The sequence below is a fragment of the Artemia franciscana genome, chromosome 8 (genome assembly GCF_032884065.1).
Source record: "Artemia franciscana chromosome 8, ASM3288406v1, whole genome shotgun sequence".
NCBI lineage: Eukaryota > Metazoa > Arthropoda > Branchiopoda > Anostraca > Artemiidae > Artemia > Artemia franciscana.
Genome location: NC_088870.1, coordinates 44,210,237 through 44,228,190, shown reverse-complemented (window position 1 = coordinate 44,228,190; position 17,954 = coordinate 44,210,237). Strand labels below are relative to the sequence as shown.

Below are 17,954 nucleotides of genomic sequence, written 5' to 3'. Positions count from 1 at the left end.
CTTTATTTTTTATTTTGTTTTTTAACTAACTACCTTATCTCTGCGTTACACAGCTTTATCATTAACTACGCAAAAAACAACTACGAGTCGATGCGCAACCTTATTCCAAAGCAATCACCGTCTTGCCAGCAGGTATTTGTAGAAATATGCCAGCCCTCTCTCCAGTGTCAGTGTTTCTCGGAGAAAACAGACATAATTATTGTTTCTCACTGATATATCTATCACCTGACAAAATATTTGACCAGAAGTTTGACCAATTCATCGAGCTGTTTCAGTAGGATATTAGAATTTAGTCTTTTTGTGGACCTACTGAGTCTTAATCATACGGTGTCAAAAGTTTAGGGGGGTTGTAGGGAGCATTTTACCCATATTCCCCGCCAAAGTTGTTAAAAATAAAAGTTTCGGGGTATTTTCATTGGGAAATGCTTTTGTTGGTGTCTTCATTTAAAAAATTGGAAAACAACAAACAAAATTCTTCCCCCTCCTCTTTAGTTTTGAAAAATAGATCCCCCTTATATTTTCCTGAATTTACACCACTACCTAATCAAAACCTTGGTATTTGACTAAGTGAATGATTTTCTTATCTTCCTATGACATGAGTTATCCACATGACAATTTGAGGAAGTGGTGAAAATAAGAAGAAAATTTTTAAGAGTCGTTACTGGTTCTGATCTTAACGTAGCAATCTTCTGGTGACAAAAAACCCAGCTATTTTTTGTGAATTCGATGTACACTCGATTCCCATTCGTTCCTGATGCCCTCGAGTCTGGGAAAATTTATTGGGCACATTTTAGATTCCACCAAGCCAAACTGGCTTTGCAAATTTGTTCACTGTGTGTTAGCAATAGACCTCTCTAGAGATTCCCGAATCCCTTTAAAATTTACATGAGTCTTTAAGAAGAACCACAACTCGCTGTGCTATAAATTTGACAATTATGTCAGGCCCCTGACCTCCATTGTAAGTAGTTAATTCGACTGCTTATCTTCAAAAAAATCACTAAATTTATTTTAAAAACTTTCAATTTAATTAAAATACATTGAAATTTTCGAACTATTTCCTTGGTCAGTTTCACAACAATTTAGGATTCTTTTTAAAAACGACTGGAAAGTGGAAAATTTGTTTGCTGTCTTGGTATATCTTGGACGAGCCCTGATTCGTCCAAAGAATATCTGATCAAATATCTTTTCGAAAATATACAAATAGTTCGCGTATGTAGCTGAAGTAGGAAAAAAGAAGAGAACCAGGAATGCATAAATTGCAATAGCTGAAAATCGAAAAAAAAAAAACAACAAACGAATAACAAAAGCTAGTATGTGTGGAGCATTACACCGATATAATGAACATAAATTATCACTACAATAAATTTTGTTGAAAAATAAAACATAGTATAATACAATGCAATTAAATGACACAATTGTATTTAACCACAATTAATTATTTTCCTGACAGAGAGGGAGTTTCGTACTATTAAATTCCGTTTGCAAGATATTGCATTTAATGACACTGCAATAACATACACAATTAACTTATTTTCAAGTCTAGAAATATACGATAAGGCATTATATTATTAATATATTAAAAAAGAAGTTACATTTACTTTGGTCTTTTCCCTAGAGTTGTGTCTGTCAAATTTCCTTTTCAACAGATGGGTTTTCAGTGACAAGCCCCTCAGGAGAAAATTCCAAAAGAAGCAATCATTCCTCAAGTACTCAGCATGTGTCCACGAGGTAACCCAACTATACCATACTTATACGTGTTTGCTGCAATAACCAGACAGGCGGTGGTAAAAGTAGATATAAGTCATCGGAGTAAGGGTAGTGAATGTACTTGTAGAAAACAGCCACTGACGCCACACCAAATCTCTCACTGAGAGGTTGTAAGGTTATCGGATTGGTGCTACAACTCACCCTTGAGGTTCTATTTAAGATCCGTTAAGGTGGTGCTAGTAGGGTTTGAGGAGCATCTACAAAACGCAAGTAGATCCATAAAGCATATGGTACACATGCCTTTGGATCCTCTGGAGTGGTGCTAGTAGGGTTTGAGGAGCCCCTACAAAAACAAGTACAGCTATAAATCATATGATATAAAGGCCCTTTTTTGGATCCTCTGGAATGCTGCTTGTAGGGTTTGAGGAGCCCCAACAAAAACAAGTAAAGCAACAAACAATATGGTATAAAGACCCTATTTTGGATCCTCTGGAGTGGTGTTAGTAGGGATTTGAAATGCCCCTACAAAGAAAAGTAAAGTTGTAAATCATCTGGTGTAAAGGTCCTATTTGGATCCTCTGGAGTGGTACTAGTAGAGTTTGAGGAGCCCCTAGAAAAAGTAGGCATCCGTATTTGGCAGTATGCCTAGGTAATTATCATTATTAGTATAAGAATAAAGACTAGTTAGCATGGTTGGGTATAGGGAGAAACTAATATCTCTGCAAGAAGATTAGCCATTAAAGGAAGCATACCAAGAGTGCTTGAGTGACAGGAGAAAAGGTTCTTGGGCTAGCCAAGTGAGATATATTTCAGAAAACCGTGGAAGAGCTAGGCGCTGGAATAACGGGAGATGACTAGGGCTAGAATAGGGAGCTGTAGTCAAACAAGTAAGAGTTATATTAGATAATTTTTGTTATGCCCCGTAAAGGCTTTTAATGTTGATAAATATCATATTATATCATCAAATGCAACAATAATAAGGCAAAATAAGTTTATGTTATTTTAGACGCGGTGGGGGGGAGGAGGAGGTAATTTTTACACTTATTTCCAGAATCCTCTGCATAATAGCTGGTCTGCTCTTTTGCACTTTGACATCAGCGCTGTTTAGCTTATGCTTCCCTCGGGAAATGTATAATTATTATATTTAGTAGGGTTGGAGAGGGGGGACGAGTTAATAACAATTTCTCCCATAGGAAGTATATTAATACTTAATATGCTTTTTAAGGTCGTCCCATAGACGCTAATTTGCGTCAGGACTTATTTTCAATGAAAATGTTTATTTTTAGTTTAAATGGAGATTCACCTGTTGTATATTTTTGTGGCCTATTTGTTAATAAAAAGAAGAAAATGTTATATAGAAATATATATAATATACGGGAAATTATAATAACGCGGTAAAAGAAGCACATTCTTTATTCAGGCTGGTTCCCTTTTCCTTCAAAAGTTCCATCGATTGTATTTTCCCAATGATTTGCCTGATTAAGTTTATTTTTTAGCCCTACCCCTTACGAAAAAAATAAAATTTTTGACCCTATTCAATCTGAAAGAGGCTGGCAGTAAACTGAAAGGTTCAGTAAATAGCCAAAGAGGACCATAAAAATATTAATGATTCAATTTTGGGCCATTAGGTTCACAGGCAGTCCGTTCAAGCACGGCTTCTTGCCTTAGAATCAGCCAAGACTAAGGCCCTATTCACTATGAAAGAGCCCAGGCCGTATACGGACGATTCGGTAAAAAGGCCGAAAAGACTCAGTGAAAAACTATTGAAACATTATAGGGGCATTAGGTTCAATTATGTGTGCATTTAGCTGAATTGAAGTATGGAAACGATACTTTAAATCTGAGTTGGGAATTTCATTGTCTTGCATAAGCCAACATGTTAGTCGTGAAAACTTAATTTAAATATCCTTATGTTATTCATTTATACTGGTTTACTATATTTTCAACAATAAATCTTTGTTATAGAATTTTATCACTGTGGCAATTCACCATACTGGGTCTACAATAACGATCCAGCAGAATTTTGGACTACTACTGACTTTTCCTCAGTACTGATGGAATATTTCTTTTCTAATTATATCAAACGAACGCCACAACGAATTATTTCATATTCAAAACTTGAGTTTCTCTGAACTTTTCGAAACTATATTTTCAAACGATCCTATTAATAGCTGAATAAGCCTTTCAAAAGAAAAAGTGACTAAGTTAAGTTTTCGGGTTTACGTTTAGTTTTTAGGATTACCCCCCCCCCCCCAAAAAAAAAATTGTTTTGCTTTTCATATAAAAGTATGCTTTCATGTATTAATACTACTAATGGGCTAAGGGTGCTAATAGCGTTCAAGTACAGGCATACTCTAATAAATTTGAAGTTAAACTGATTTGTCCCAAATTAATACTAGAGTAAGTCATGTATGTTTATTTTATTTTATCAATTTTTGTGTAATTTACTTTAATTAATTTAGCTTTTGAACGGGACAGCTATTAAATTATTTAAAATTTGAATACAATTTTATCGTCTTCTTTAACCAGTTTATCGACAAAGAAATAATGGGTCCAAGTGAGGGCTTAGTCCTCTACAGAACTTTCTGTTCAAGTTTTTTTTTAGATATTCAGGCGTTGTTAGCAGTCTCTATGTAGAAATTCAAAGAATTTAAAGAAAACAGGTCTCTTTTTTAGATATTCATGAATTATTAGTCATCTCTATCCAGAAATAAAAAGAATTTAAAGAAAAGTTTTTTTAGACATTCAGGCATTGCAGGCATCTATGTAGAAATTCAAAGAATTTAAAGAAAACAGGTCTCTTTCTTAGATATTCATGAATTATTAGTCATTTCTATGCAGAAATTAAAAGAATTTAAAGAAAAGAGTTTTTTTTTTAGACATTCAGGCATTGTCAGCAGTCTCTATGTAGAAATTCAAAGAATTTAAAGAAAACAAGTCTCTTTCTTAGATATTCATGAATTATTAGTCATTATTATGCAGAAACTAAAAGAATTTAAAGAAAAGAGTTTTTTTAGACATTCAGGCATTGTCAGCAGTCTCTATGTAGAAATTCAAAGAATTTAAAGAAAACAGGTCTCTTTCTTAGATTTTCATGAATTATTAGTCATTTCCATGCAAAAATTAAAAGAATTTAAAGAAAAGAGTATTTAGACATTCAGTCATTGTCAGCAGTCTCTATGTAGAAATTCAAAGAATTTAAAGAAAACAGGTCTCTTTTTTAGATATTCATGAATTATTAGTCATCTCTATCCAGAAATAAAAAGAATTTAAAGAAAAGAGTTTTTTTTAGACATTCAGGCATTGTCAGCAGTCTCTATGTAGAAATTCAAAGAATTTAAAGAAAACAGGTCTCTTTCTTAGATATTCATGAATTATTAGTCATTTCTATGCAAAAATTAAAAGAATTTAAAGAAAAGAGTTTGTTTTAGACATTCAGGCATTGTCAGCAGTCTCTATGTAGAAATTCAAAGAATTTAAAGAAAACAGGTCTCTTTCTTAGATATTCATGAATTATTAGTCATTTCTATGCAGAAACTAAAAGACTTTAAAGAAAAGAGTTTTTTTTAGACATTCAGGCATTGTCAGCAGTCTCTATGTAGAAATTGGAAGAATTTAAAGAAAACAGGTCTCTTTCTCAGATATTCATAAATTATTAGTCATTTCTATGCAGAAATTAAAAGAATTTAAAGAAAAGAGTTTTTTTTTAGACATTCAGGCATTGTTAGCAATCTCTATACAGAAATTCAAAGAATTTAAAGAAAACAGGTCTTTTTTAGATACTCAGGCATTGCTGGCAACATCTATGGCGAAAATCAACGAATTTAAAGAAAACAGGTCTTTTTTATATATTTAGGCATTGTTAACAATCTCTATTTTGGCGGTTATCATGGTTGCAGCGATTGCTATAACCTAGTAAAGAAGGAACCACGCCCATGGTAACAAAAAATTTGAAAACCCGCAAAAAAACTTCTTTAGTGCAAAAAATGCCATTTATAGCTGCTTCAGGAATAGTAACTATTACTTCGATTAGTCTTAATAGTAAAATGCTATTTTAAAGAAAAATTATGGGAATTCCGAAAAAGAGCCCGAAATCCCTCAAAAACGGCGTCAGGTCAAAACGAAAAGTATTTAATTGGAATCGTCATTACCGAAATCCCCAGACAGGAAACTTTTACCCCCCTCCCTTTACCTTGAACAACAAGGAAAATCACTTTTTTGCATGAGTAGCACTGGCCTGTCCTCTTTTTTTCCATTCCTTTTTTCTTCACCGCTAGGGTGGAACTGGAACATCACAGAGGACTGTTTAATGGCTCATTTGAAAGGAATTTTCCATATTTAGTGCTTTTGTAACTAATAAGAGATATTATTGTAATTAAATGTAATTTTTGTCAAAAAGCTGCATCCTCATATACAAAAGGATTTAGTATACGTGCATCTTATGACAAGGGATAGATAACAAATGACATCATATATAGTAGATTACAAACATAAATGACGTCACCATAAGTAACACCATTGTCAGGTGCCTCAAAAAGAAAGCTTATGAAGAGATAAAGACAAAGCCTAGGCTAAGAATATAGTAAATATATACGGTTATAGGCTACGGGTATGGTAGTTAATATTTATATACGATCACGAGTTGACGAAGCTACCCCTCTCTGAAAATTCTCACATAATATACTATTTGAAACACAAATGGGAGACTAGAATAAATCGCAGATAACTTTCAGCTAGGCGGTGGTGGTGCCGCAAAGGAAGGTGGCGGTCCAATATTGGCAGCACTTGTCAATAGCGGGAGTAAATGAGGCTTCTTATCTCTACTTGGAATGTTCTCATAAATCTGTGGCCTAAAAGCCTCGTCCACATTCCTGAATAAAGAAATATATTAATACTTACGAAAACGAAATGCAAATAGAGAGAATCAAAAAGGGGAAAAATCAAGGAGGCATTTGCATCTAACAAGGTAATGACACACTCATGGGAGAGGGAGGAGTGATGTTGTTATTTTCCATCTATCTCAAAATTTTGAATCAATAAAATTTAAACAAACACTACAAGTTCTGCAGAATACAAAAGCATAGCATAGGTAGTTTTCAATATATAAGGGGCATGGGGCAAAAAAAGGAATAGGTGATGAATGCCCCCCCCCCATGCAAACCCCTGGACTATAATTGCATTTTGTAGCTGACAAGAGAAATCATAAAATCACAACGGCGCTAGTGCATCAAAACAGATGATTTTGTCACATCAATTTAAATACTATTGACAATAAAATCGGCAACAGGCTATATTTTGTAAATTTTAATGGTCAAGAACTTGTCGGACAATAAGCATAAAAAATAAGAAAAACTAGCGTATACTATTTGTTGAGGACAGGCAGCACCTATACTAGCTTGCCCCCTACTCAAAACATAAAAATCTAACTTCCCCTCCCAATAAAATCCTGTTAGTTTCCACAAGATCCCCCCTCCCGCTGAGAGATAAAACAGACTAGGCTGACTAAAGTGTACAATTTAGCAGCTTTTAATGAAGAGTGCTATTGACTGCAAGCAATCTCTCTAATGATAAATGCTTGCTTGCCTTTAGGCCTCAGGTACCTGTTTGATTATTTCCAAATTAACGAATGGCCAGGAATTACGAATACTTACCAATCGTAAAGTAAGACTTTTTAAGTTTGTGTGTCCCTACCTAAAAATATGTTCTGTTATTAATAGATATTAAGAAAGAAATTATTATATGATAAGAAAAAAAAAATCAAACTGAGTACATTTGAAACAACTATGTTCAAAGGCATATACCTTTCTTTTACCCTGAGATAAAAGAAATGTTTAAAAAGAAACAAAGGACAAAAATCATCGAAGGGTTCGAAAGACGTGCTACTCAAGCGATTAAGCAGAGGAAGGGACCTAGTTTTCATTACCTACGGAAATCTCGTCGCTCACCAATATTAGTTATAAGCTTAAAGTCTTACAGACTTACAAAAAGAAATTCTACAAGGGCAAAATTGTATCCCATAGCTAATTTTTTTTCTACTTTAAACCACACTATTTAATAAAAGAAGAGACAAAACACAGAACAACCGACTTTATATTAAAGAGTTCTTTTCTGGAATATATTAATATGGAGAAACAAAAAAAAAAAGAATGAGACAGGGAAAGGGAAAGAGAAGGAAACAGTGAGACAGAGGGATGGCGAGAGAGGAGAGAAGAGAGAGAGAGAGGCAGAGTGAGAGATGGAAGGAGAGAGCGGAAGAGTGAGAGAGAGAGAGAACTGATGAACAATAAACTGAGATCGTACTTAGCTAAATGAACTTCGGAAGTACATTTGGTTGGTCCCTTTTCATCAAGTTTTCCAGACTGCATTGCAGGCAATACAGGAGTGGATGCAGCCAATTGGGGCGATACTGTCAATGGTGAAAGCCCAACGGCTTCGCTTGAATACCGAATATTGGTGTAGTCACGGCCAACCAATGCACTCTTCTATAAATAAAACAAGTGGTGTTCACTACTTCATAACAATGATTTAGAAATACGTTATGATGAATTTAGTAACGACCTTCACTCAATTTCTACTACTTTAACGAGTAGCACTTTGAAAAAATAAAGAATAATAATAATATCATAGTTTTATTGTACACGTAATGCTCACGAGGCACAGTAATAATCACTATCAATATCAATGAAAACAAGTCGTACGTTATATTGCATTTGGTAAAGAAATTTTTATTAACAAACTCTATTTAATTTCTGGAACTTAAAACAGCAGCACTTATTGGTACTTTAAAGTACAACGTTTTTTAAAACACACACAAAAAAAAAAAAAAAATTAAATGACCAATAAATGTCACCATACTTTTTAAAGTTGAACAGAATTTACTACTTTGACTTACACTTCCGGCTTGCATTCTTCGCATTACAGTTTCTATAAAATGTCAGGTCTTACGATACGACCCGGTCTCCTATAAGCCCGGCCTTTAAGAGTGAAAGCTTTTACCATTAGTTTTCAAAGAAAGAATAGATAAAACTTCACCTTACTCTTTCACCTTGCATTATTTGAATTACAGTTTCTATAGAAAGTCACGCCTTTCGATACGACCTGGTCTCCTACCAGCCCGGCCTTTATGAGTGAAGGCTTTTGCCCTTAGCTTTCAAAGAGAGAATAGATACTACTTTGTCTTACTCTTTCAGCTTCCATTCTTTACATTAAAGTTTCTATAGAATGTCAGGCCTTTCGATATGACCCTGTCTCCTATCAGTTTGACCTTTATGAGTGAAAGTTTTTACCATTAGCTTTCAAAGAAAGAATATATACAACTTCGACTTACTCTTTCGGCTTGCATTCTTTGCATAGAGGTCTCCATATAATGTTGGACAGCCATATAGACAAACTTGTACTGAGCTTCAGTTTGGACCATTCCTGATCTTTGAGAACGCACCGTCTGAATTGTTCTCTGAATATCAATCTCACAATTAGTCCCTAAAAATCAAAAATAGCATTAGCAACTGTCTATACGGTTTATGTCCAGATCAATTCAGACTCGCAAAGGAAAGATATCACCTTCACAGTCTTATATGTCACTACTACAAACATACACTATAATTTAGTTCAATTAAACATTCCTCTTCTAAATTAGCCTGTCTCTTTAGCAATGATAGAAATTAGAATGAATCAATACATAGAATGTAACTGCGGGGTTACCACCCTTCAACTCTCATACTGCGGAAGTTATTTAGCTTAAAATATGATATACAATTATAAGGCACGATTTAAACTATTAGTAAAAAGCATGATTAGATAGAAATTTTTTGTTTCAATTTTTTTTTTATATAATCAATTTTTTTCCTGGCTGAGCAAAGCAAATAATTGTCGAGTGTTAACCATTCGTTCTTGTTCTCCTCATGGGAATTACAACTATGTATGTAATTCCTGGAATGAAAAAGAAAATGGCCAAGGAAATCATGAAAAATCTTGTAATTTCTTTTCCTTGGGCGGGGAGGTTATTCAAGACAATGACGGACCAAAGTCATGTTGCATGATATCATGGCAGAAATTGTTTTTCAGTAGAATCCTATTTTTTACATAGTCCATACAAAATAAACGAAAAATATAAAGCTTTAATTTAAAGCTTGATTTGGTTAAATTGATTCTTGGGCTGATAAGGTTATGAACAATGTTAGACAATTGCACATGATTTATTATAGAATTATTATTATTATTATAGATTTGTTATTATAGAAATTATTATAGGTTTGTTGGATCTTAATGTAGATCAAGGGAGTGTAGAAGCACTTATGGAAAACATTTGAATATTCCTGCGGGATAAGGCTCCAAAATCTAACGCATATTTTCGTCTGCAGCTCGTTGACGACCGGTGTTTGTTTGCAACTGACCCTTACGTTTTCACATTCGTAGCAAAAAAGAAGACGCAAGAAATATGATACTAAAGGCTTGACAATGACATTAGTTGGCTGACGGACGCAACCGAAGCAAATATATAGTGTTTCTTATAACCCAGGGAAAACATCTTGAGCACTCGTTGATTACGTGAAAAATCAAGACAGATTGAGAAAAATTACAAATAAATAATAAAAAATTTTTCTTAAAAATTATCAGAAATTATAAATTTCAAAAAAAAAGAAAAATTGAAAGATAGGTAAATTCTGGGGTTGCTCTTACTGGCGACCCTTTTGCGGAATTCCTTGTAAATAATATCCAAGATTGAACCTGCACAATCTTGGTTAGTTTTTGACTCTGTTAATAACGGATTCATCAAGTATCATCACCGGATATCGTCAAGTATTCACCGGGTATTGTCAAGATCAGGTTAGTCTCGCACTAAGTTTGCTAATATTTCCTTCAAAACTTCCATTAAAAATAATCCAAATAATACAATTTTGATCAGCAAACGCTATTGCAAAACAGAGTAGAACTTGGTTCTATTCCTACCGGGTTTTGCCATTGCGACACAGAGATTCCTTAGCCCAGCGTGAAAAGTGAACACCAATGTGAAAGAGACTTAAAGGGTTAGGTCACTTCTTTTTCCCAATTTTGACTAAATTGGGTCTCCCTACCCTTCAAGATTATTTCTAAGTGATATAAAAAATTCACATAAGAAAATATTGTGTCGACTTGACACCCTCCATCCAACATAAAAAATATCTTCGCGGGCACATACAAGTTCAGTATGTCGAGCACATACAAGTTTAGTATGTCGAGCACATACAAGTTTCAAAAAAAACTTTTTAAAACGCATCAACAATTTGTTTATGTGCATTTTTGTTTACAAGTCGGACAAACATTTAGGGTCAAGTTTCTAAGCCAAAAGCTTTTCCAAAAGCTCGACTTGTTTTGACTATATGTTCAATTAACACTTATGACAAACAGGTTTTCCAAGAAAAGTTGGGAATTTTTATGGATTGGGATTTTTCAGAATTTGAGTACACAGTCTGCAACACTGTATAATTAAAGATGCAATTTCTAAGCCAAGTTTCAAAAGATCTATCTCACATACCTGATTCAACTTCAAAAGGAAATAGAGGAAAAAGATTTCAAGTTTGTCGAAATTCTTGTAAATTTTTTTAAAAATAACATCTTATTATTAAGATTTATCGAAATAATAATTACCATTTCTAAATAAACTACAAATTCAAATTTATTCTGACAATACAATTTTAGAAAAGGCATTTTTAAACTTTTCGTTGCTATAGAATAAAGTTCGCTCTTTACTAGGTAGCACTTATCGCTCGAGCCTAATATTAAATGACAAATTTCACAGTTCTCTATTCGACTTAAAAACAAAATAGAGTAGAAGGAGACTTCAAACAATGTATGGTACACATGGCCGTATCCAGGGGGAGGGAAGGTTAGAGGGCTTGAATCCCCCCCCCCCTTACCCAAAATGTTTGTCCGACTCGTGAAAACATGGCAAACATGCATATAAAAATTTTTTGATGCGTTTTTTATAGTTCTATTCAATAAACTCCCCCTCTCCAAACCCCCCCCCCCACCCCGAACAAAAATCCTGGATACGGCCCTGATGGCACAAGTACATTATACATGTTTTCGCAAATAAAGCCCATCTTCAAATAATACAGACCGTGCTTCTTGATTTGAGTCAGTATCATGTCAATAACAATAAATGTTCCAGTTCTTCCAATTCCGGCGGAACAGTGAACTATGATCGGTCCAGCACCTTCGATTGCCTCCTGTCGGCTATTAACATCATGAAGAAAATTTAAAACACAGCCAGGGTCTGCAGGAACGCCATGATCTGGCCAAGCCTGCAGGAGATAATTCAAATCAGTTTTATTAAAAACAAGCTGCTAATAATCTCTCAACCAAATTCATGAACTACAAAGTAAAAATGATAATAATAATAATAATAAATAAAAAATGTTGGAGCATACTTTGGAGTATTCTAGTCGTATCCTCTAATCATTTTTATGAGAGATTTTAATTAAAATATACTTTTTAATTCTGTATTTTAGTCACTTAAATTACTGCAATTTTAAACATTTCAATATGAGTTATTATTCTATTTGGGAAAATTTTTAGCAACTTGACAGGCTAGTATCATAAAAGAGTCCAAAATAATAACTTACTTTTAATCCGCTATAAAATTTAAAGGTGGAGTAAAAAAAGAAGGGAGAGATACAAACACTTTAAAAGAGCGAAAAATAAATCAAACAAGTAATAACAAAACGCGGGAACAAATAGTTAATTAGGGACTGAGGTAGCTTTCTAAATAAGGAGCGACCCGGCTTAATAGTAAATGAAACTCTAAAGAAAAGGAATTTTGATACTAATAGATGCACCAAAAGAATCTTTGGATTCTTCTGGATCAGAATTTTTATGCTGCTTTTGAATATATAAATTTCATCAAATTTTGTTGCTTTAGTTACTGTAATTTTCATCATTTCAATATGAGTTATTATTGTATTTGAGGAAATTTTAGTAACTTGACATGATAGTATCAAAAAAGAGTCTATAATAATAACTTACTTTTAATCCGCTACAAAATTTAAAGGCGGAGTAAAAAACAAAGGAAGAATAGACACTTCAAAAGAGGGAAAAGATACAAACAAGAACATGCAAAAAAGAAGGGAAAGATACAAACACTTTAAAAGAGCGAATAATAAATCAAATGAGTAAAAACAAAACGCTGAAACAAATAGTTAATTAGGGACTAAGGTAGTTTGCTAAAAAGCTCCATAGCTTCAAAAAATGATATCAAAGAGTCCATAAAGAGATGGCAATTTTTTTATACTTTAAAGGCAGATATCAAAACTTAATAACAGTGGAAACTGGCACTAGTGTTGACAACTTCACCACCACCGTCTATGACTTGACATTTTATGGTAAAATCATTGGAGTTGGTATAATCGGCAAAATTAGTAACAAGTTATTGATCTCTCCGAATTTGAACAATCCGAAACAATACCAAACTTTAGATGGCGTTAGGGATCTTTTCGACACTAACACCAGTTTTCACTCTTATAAGTTTAACACTCTTTGACAGAAACAGTAAAAACGGACAAACCAAAATAATAGAGACGGTTATGTTTATTTTGAAAAAAAAGAATGAATTCACAAAAAAACTGATTGATCTGTAAAAGCGGATCCAAAATACTTTTTATAGAATCTATATCTATTTCCAACAATTTAGAGTAGCTTAACAGTTTCCTCACCTTGCGAGACATCAAAAAATTTTGAGCTTTTTTAACAATAACTCTCAAGGAATCGAGGAAATACAAAAAGATCTGCGGACAAGAAAAGTTCGAATATTGCTCTTAAATGAGACATTCATACCATGAATAAGTGAAAGCTTTAATTAAAAAAAAACAAAAAAAACAAGGTGGCAAAGTTTTTTTTGGAATATCAACTAACTTAAGGGTAATTCTGAAAAAATAAATGAACGGTTGGATTAATTTTTCAATGAGTTTTTGCATGGGCAAACGGCGAGAATAACTATGACAGTAAGAATTTCTGCTGAAACTTTTAGCAATTAATTTAAGAATAAAAGAGACACAAAAAGCGGTAAAAAAAAAGGATTAAATAAGTTAATGACCAAAATTTTGGTGGAGTTCGGTGTATTATCTCCACGCAAAATTCCTCCTGCAAAAAATTATCCCCGCTTATAAAAATGAGCAGCAAAAGGGAGATTAAAACAAAAAAAAGAATAAAAGCAAGGAAAATTCGGGAATTGGCTTTTTATGCTGGTTCCAAATATATAAAGTTCAGTGATAGTCAAAACATATTGTATCAATTGGCTAAAAAACCCGGATTGGAACCTGATTTCATCGATTGAATTCAGCTTGTTTTCTCCTAGAACCGCCCACACGCGCAGTGGCGTAATGGGCATAAATTTCTGTGCCAGTAGGCATCTGAATGTAATATTTCCAAACAGTTCGTGGTAACGAACTGTGCTAAGGAGCGACCCGTTTCAATAGTAACCGAAACTCTAAAAAATGGAATTTTGATACCAATAGCTACATCAAAAGAATCTCATTTTAATGCTGATTTTAAATATATAAGTTTCATCAACACCCCCTAAAAGTAATAGAATCTTAACGAAAATCACACCATCAGATTCAGCGTATCAGGGAACCCTACTGAAGAAGTTTCATACTCCTATCTACAAAAACGTGGAATGTTGCATTTTTTGCCAGAAGGCAGATCACGGATGCGTGTTTATTTGTTATTTTTTTTTCCCAGGGGTAATCGTATCGACCTAGTTGTCCTAGAATGTTGTGAGAGGGCTCATTCTAACGGAAATGAAAAGTTCTAGTGTCCTTTTTAAGTGACCAAAAAAATTGGAGGGCACCTAGGCCCCCTCCCACGCTAATTATTTTCCAAAAGTCAACGGATCAAAATTCTGAGATAGCCATTTTATTCAGCGTAGTCGAAAAACCTTATAACTATGTCTTTGGGGACGACTTACTCCCCCACAGTCCCCGTGGGAGAAGCTACAAGTTATAAACTTTGACCAGGGCTTACATATAGTAATGGTTATTGGAAAGTGTACAGCCGTTTTAAGGAGGATTTTTTTGGTTGGGGAGGGGTTGAGAAGAGGGGGATATGCTGGGGGAACTTTCCATCGAGGAATTTGTCATGGGGGAAGAAAATTTACATGAAGGGAGTGCAGGATTTACTAGCATTATAAAAAAAAAAAAACAATGAAAAAATAAATATGAAAAGTTTTCTTCAGCTGGAAGTAAGGAGCAGCATTAAAACTTAAAACGAACAGAAATTCTTACCTATATCAGGGGCTCACCTCCTCCTAATACCTCGCTCTTTATGCTAAAGTATTTTTAGTAATTTCAACTATTTATTCTACGGCTTTTGTGATTCAGGGGTCATTCTTAATGAATTGGGACAAAATTTAAGCTTTAGTGTAAAGAGCGAGGTACTGACGAGGGGGCGAACCCCCTCATATATGTAATGAAAACATGAGAATACAAAAGTTCTTTACGTAAGCTAATTTATAAGGTACGGATATCTTTTACTAATAAAAAAGTTCGTAAAAAATTAAGTTCTAGTTGCCTTTTTAATTAACCAAAAAATCGGAGGGCAACTAGGCTTCCTCCCCCGCTCTTTTTTCTCAAAATCATTCGATCAAAATTATGAGAAAGCCATTTAGCCAAAAAAAAATTAATATGAAAATTTCGTTTTAATTATTCCTCTGCGGAGAGCCAAATCAAAATATGCATTGATTCAAAAACGTTCAGAAATTAAATAAAAAAAAAACAACAAGTTTTTTTAACTGAAAGTAAGGAGCGACATTAAAACTTAAAAAGAACAGAAATTCCGTCGTATATGAAAGGGACTGCTTCCTCATCAACGCCTCGCTCTTTACGCTAAAGTTTTTTACTGTTTTAAAAAGAAGAGTTGAGAGAAAAAGTCAAACTTTTGCGTAAAGAGCGGGGCGTTGATGAGGAAGCAGTCCCTAGTATAATTTCTGATCTAATGAGCACACTCCAAAGTTTCTTTGACCTTGAGATGGAGGTGTGGATAAAGAAGGGGCAATACCACTCCTATATGGAATAAGTTCTGCTCAGTTTGAGATTTAATGTTATTGTTTACTTTCATAATAACAGCGTGGACCAAAAATATGCACAGAAATCATCAGGGAGTAGATGTCAACTTCACATTTGTGATGCGTTTAAAAAAATTTTTTTGTACCCCTTCCCCAAGAAGAAACCTTTGCTGTAAAATACCCTTTTGCTGGATTTATGTTGGGATACTTTTTACGGAGGTGATTACCGGCATGATTTGAAAAAAAAATAAAAAAAATTAAAGTCTTTTTTCAAATGAAAGTGCGCAAGAAACATTTTTCACCTGAGATCGTCCGCAAGAAATTTTCTGGGTGGAATTCCCAGCTAGAATGCAATTGTCTCGGGGGAGTTTCTCTGGAGGGAGGGGGTGTTTTTATGTGAAAAGAGTTTTTCACTTTGTAATATTTCCTTGGGGGAAGGAATTTTTCATGAATAAGAGCCAGATTTCCGGGTATTATTTGCAAACGATTAGAAAAATTTTTTCTTTTTAGCTGAAAGTAGGCTAAGGAGCAATATCGCAACTTAAAATTGACAAAAATTATTACGTTAGTTTAGTATATAGTATACGTATATAGTTTAGTATGCAGTATGTACTTTAGTGTATGTATACTTTTAATTAACCGTAAGTTTTGAATTTTTATCCAAATTCCTTGAGAGCGACTTCTGAAACAGAATGACCGTTTAGTAAGAATAATGAGCATTTTTTTAAATTTCCGGTCATTAGTTATGAAAAAGTGTCGGTGGGTGCAGCGGGGACAGGGCATGATACCTGAAGCCATCACGAGGGAAGATACATGAAACCACCCCTCTAAATCCCTTGCTCTTTAAATTTGAGTCTCTATTGCTTTGACAAAGATTTTATTTAATTTACCAGCCCTAATGTTAGATTGCTGGATTGGATATCATAAATATTTTAATAAAAACTTCGTATCCCAATCCTTTACGAACAACTAGTGAAACACAAGGTTCGTTAAATTAGAATAAGAAACTTTTATAAAATCCTAAATAACGTTATTGTGAAGAGCGATATACTGTGGAGGGGGTATCAGGGTTCTAGGCCTTTATACCCTGCGGAAGATACCCCCAGAAAACACCCCCCCCTGGAAAATAAACCCAGAAAATATCCCTCTTTGGAGAATAGGTCTTTCCAAATTCGAGGGTTTTATTTGAATTTGTTTTTTTTCGTGGGGGGAAGGAATTTTGGTACCTGTGTATTATACGCCACTCACTCAAATTTACGCTGTGTTAAACTCGAGAACGAACCGGTGTCTTCGTTGGTTTCTTTCAGCTTAGAGCGAGACAAGACAAAGACAAGTGACAGAATAAATTGAAAATATATAATTTAGGCTATATATTTACACTTAAGAGGGGGGGGGGGTAAATTATTTGGAATCTTTAAAGTCAGAAAACAATTCTTACTTCATAATATACAGAGTAATTGCACCAAACAAATTTTACATGCAGACCGGCTATACCTTACCGTCCCCCGTCTAATGTGCAAATATATAGCCCAAATATGTGAATGGTTTCAGGCGGTTTGGTGTTGCGATGAGTAGTTAGTAGCAGTAGTAGTAGCAATGAATATTATAAATACTTTAACAACGAAAGCTAAATTATTGATAACTTCAGTGCCATCCCGGAAGTATTACCGTTTTTTGCCAATTTTTCATGTGCAGATGTTACGGCGGAATTATCTGGGGGCTATTATATTTTCCGCGTGTTTTGGTTTCTGAGAAATAATTTCCAGAGAAGGGGGCATTTCTGGAGTGATCGAGAAATCGATTAGAGATGAAAGTCTAATTCAAGTGAAAGAACGCTGAGGAGAATCTTTCAGACTGAATCGTTCGCAAGCAATTCTACAGGGAGGGGAGATTCTCAGCGAGGATACAACCGTCCTGAAAGAATTTGACGGGGGGAAGGTTTGCTTTACGGTGGAGGAACTTTCACCAAAGGAGATCTCTACGTCGGATAAAAGGAGATCTCCCTCCATATTGCAAAGGTGTTCCCCTCCTTAATACCTAACTCTTTACGCTAAAGTTTGACTGTTTATCCCAATTTCTTAAGAACGTTTACCAAAGAACGGGGGCTTTTTAATTAGAATAGTAAGCTGTTTTAAAAGTGCTAACAGCTTAGCGTAAACAGTAAGGTAACGAGGAAGGGGTCATCCTTCATATAAAGAATAAATCTCCG

At 34.4% G+C, this 17,954-nt stretch overlaps 1 protein-coding gene across 1 annotated transcript in view; it reads right to left on the bottom strand.

The window, feature by feature from the left end:
• Positions 1–1,315: 1,315 nt before the first annotated feature.
• LOC136030471 (tyrosine-protein phosphatase corkscrew-like) overlaps positions 1,316–17,954 on the bottom strand; it is a 68,393-nt gene continuing 51,754 nt past the window's right edge. The window contains exons 10-13 of the mRNA XM_065709477.1: positions 11,807–11,990; positions 9,035–9,186; positions 8,008–8,189; positions 1,316–6,578 (exon numbers count right to left, since the gene is read on the bottom strand). Of these exons, the coding sequence (XP_065565549.1) occupies positions 6,437–6,578; positions 8,008–8,189; positions 9,035–9,186; positions 11,807–11,990 (660 nt within the window). The 3' untranslated portion in view covers positions 1,316–6,436. The remainder of the gene's footprint in view (positions 6,579–8,007; positions 8,190–9,034; positions 9,187–11,806; positions 11,991–17,954) is intronic.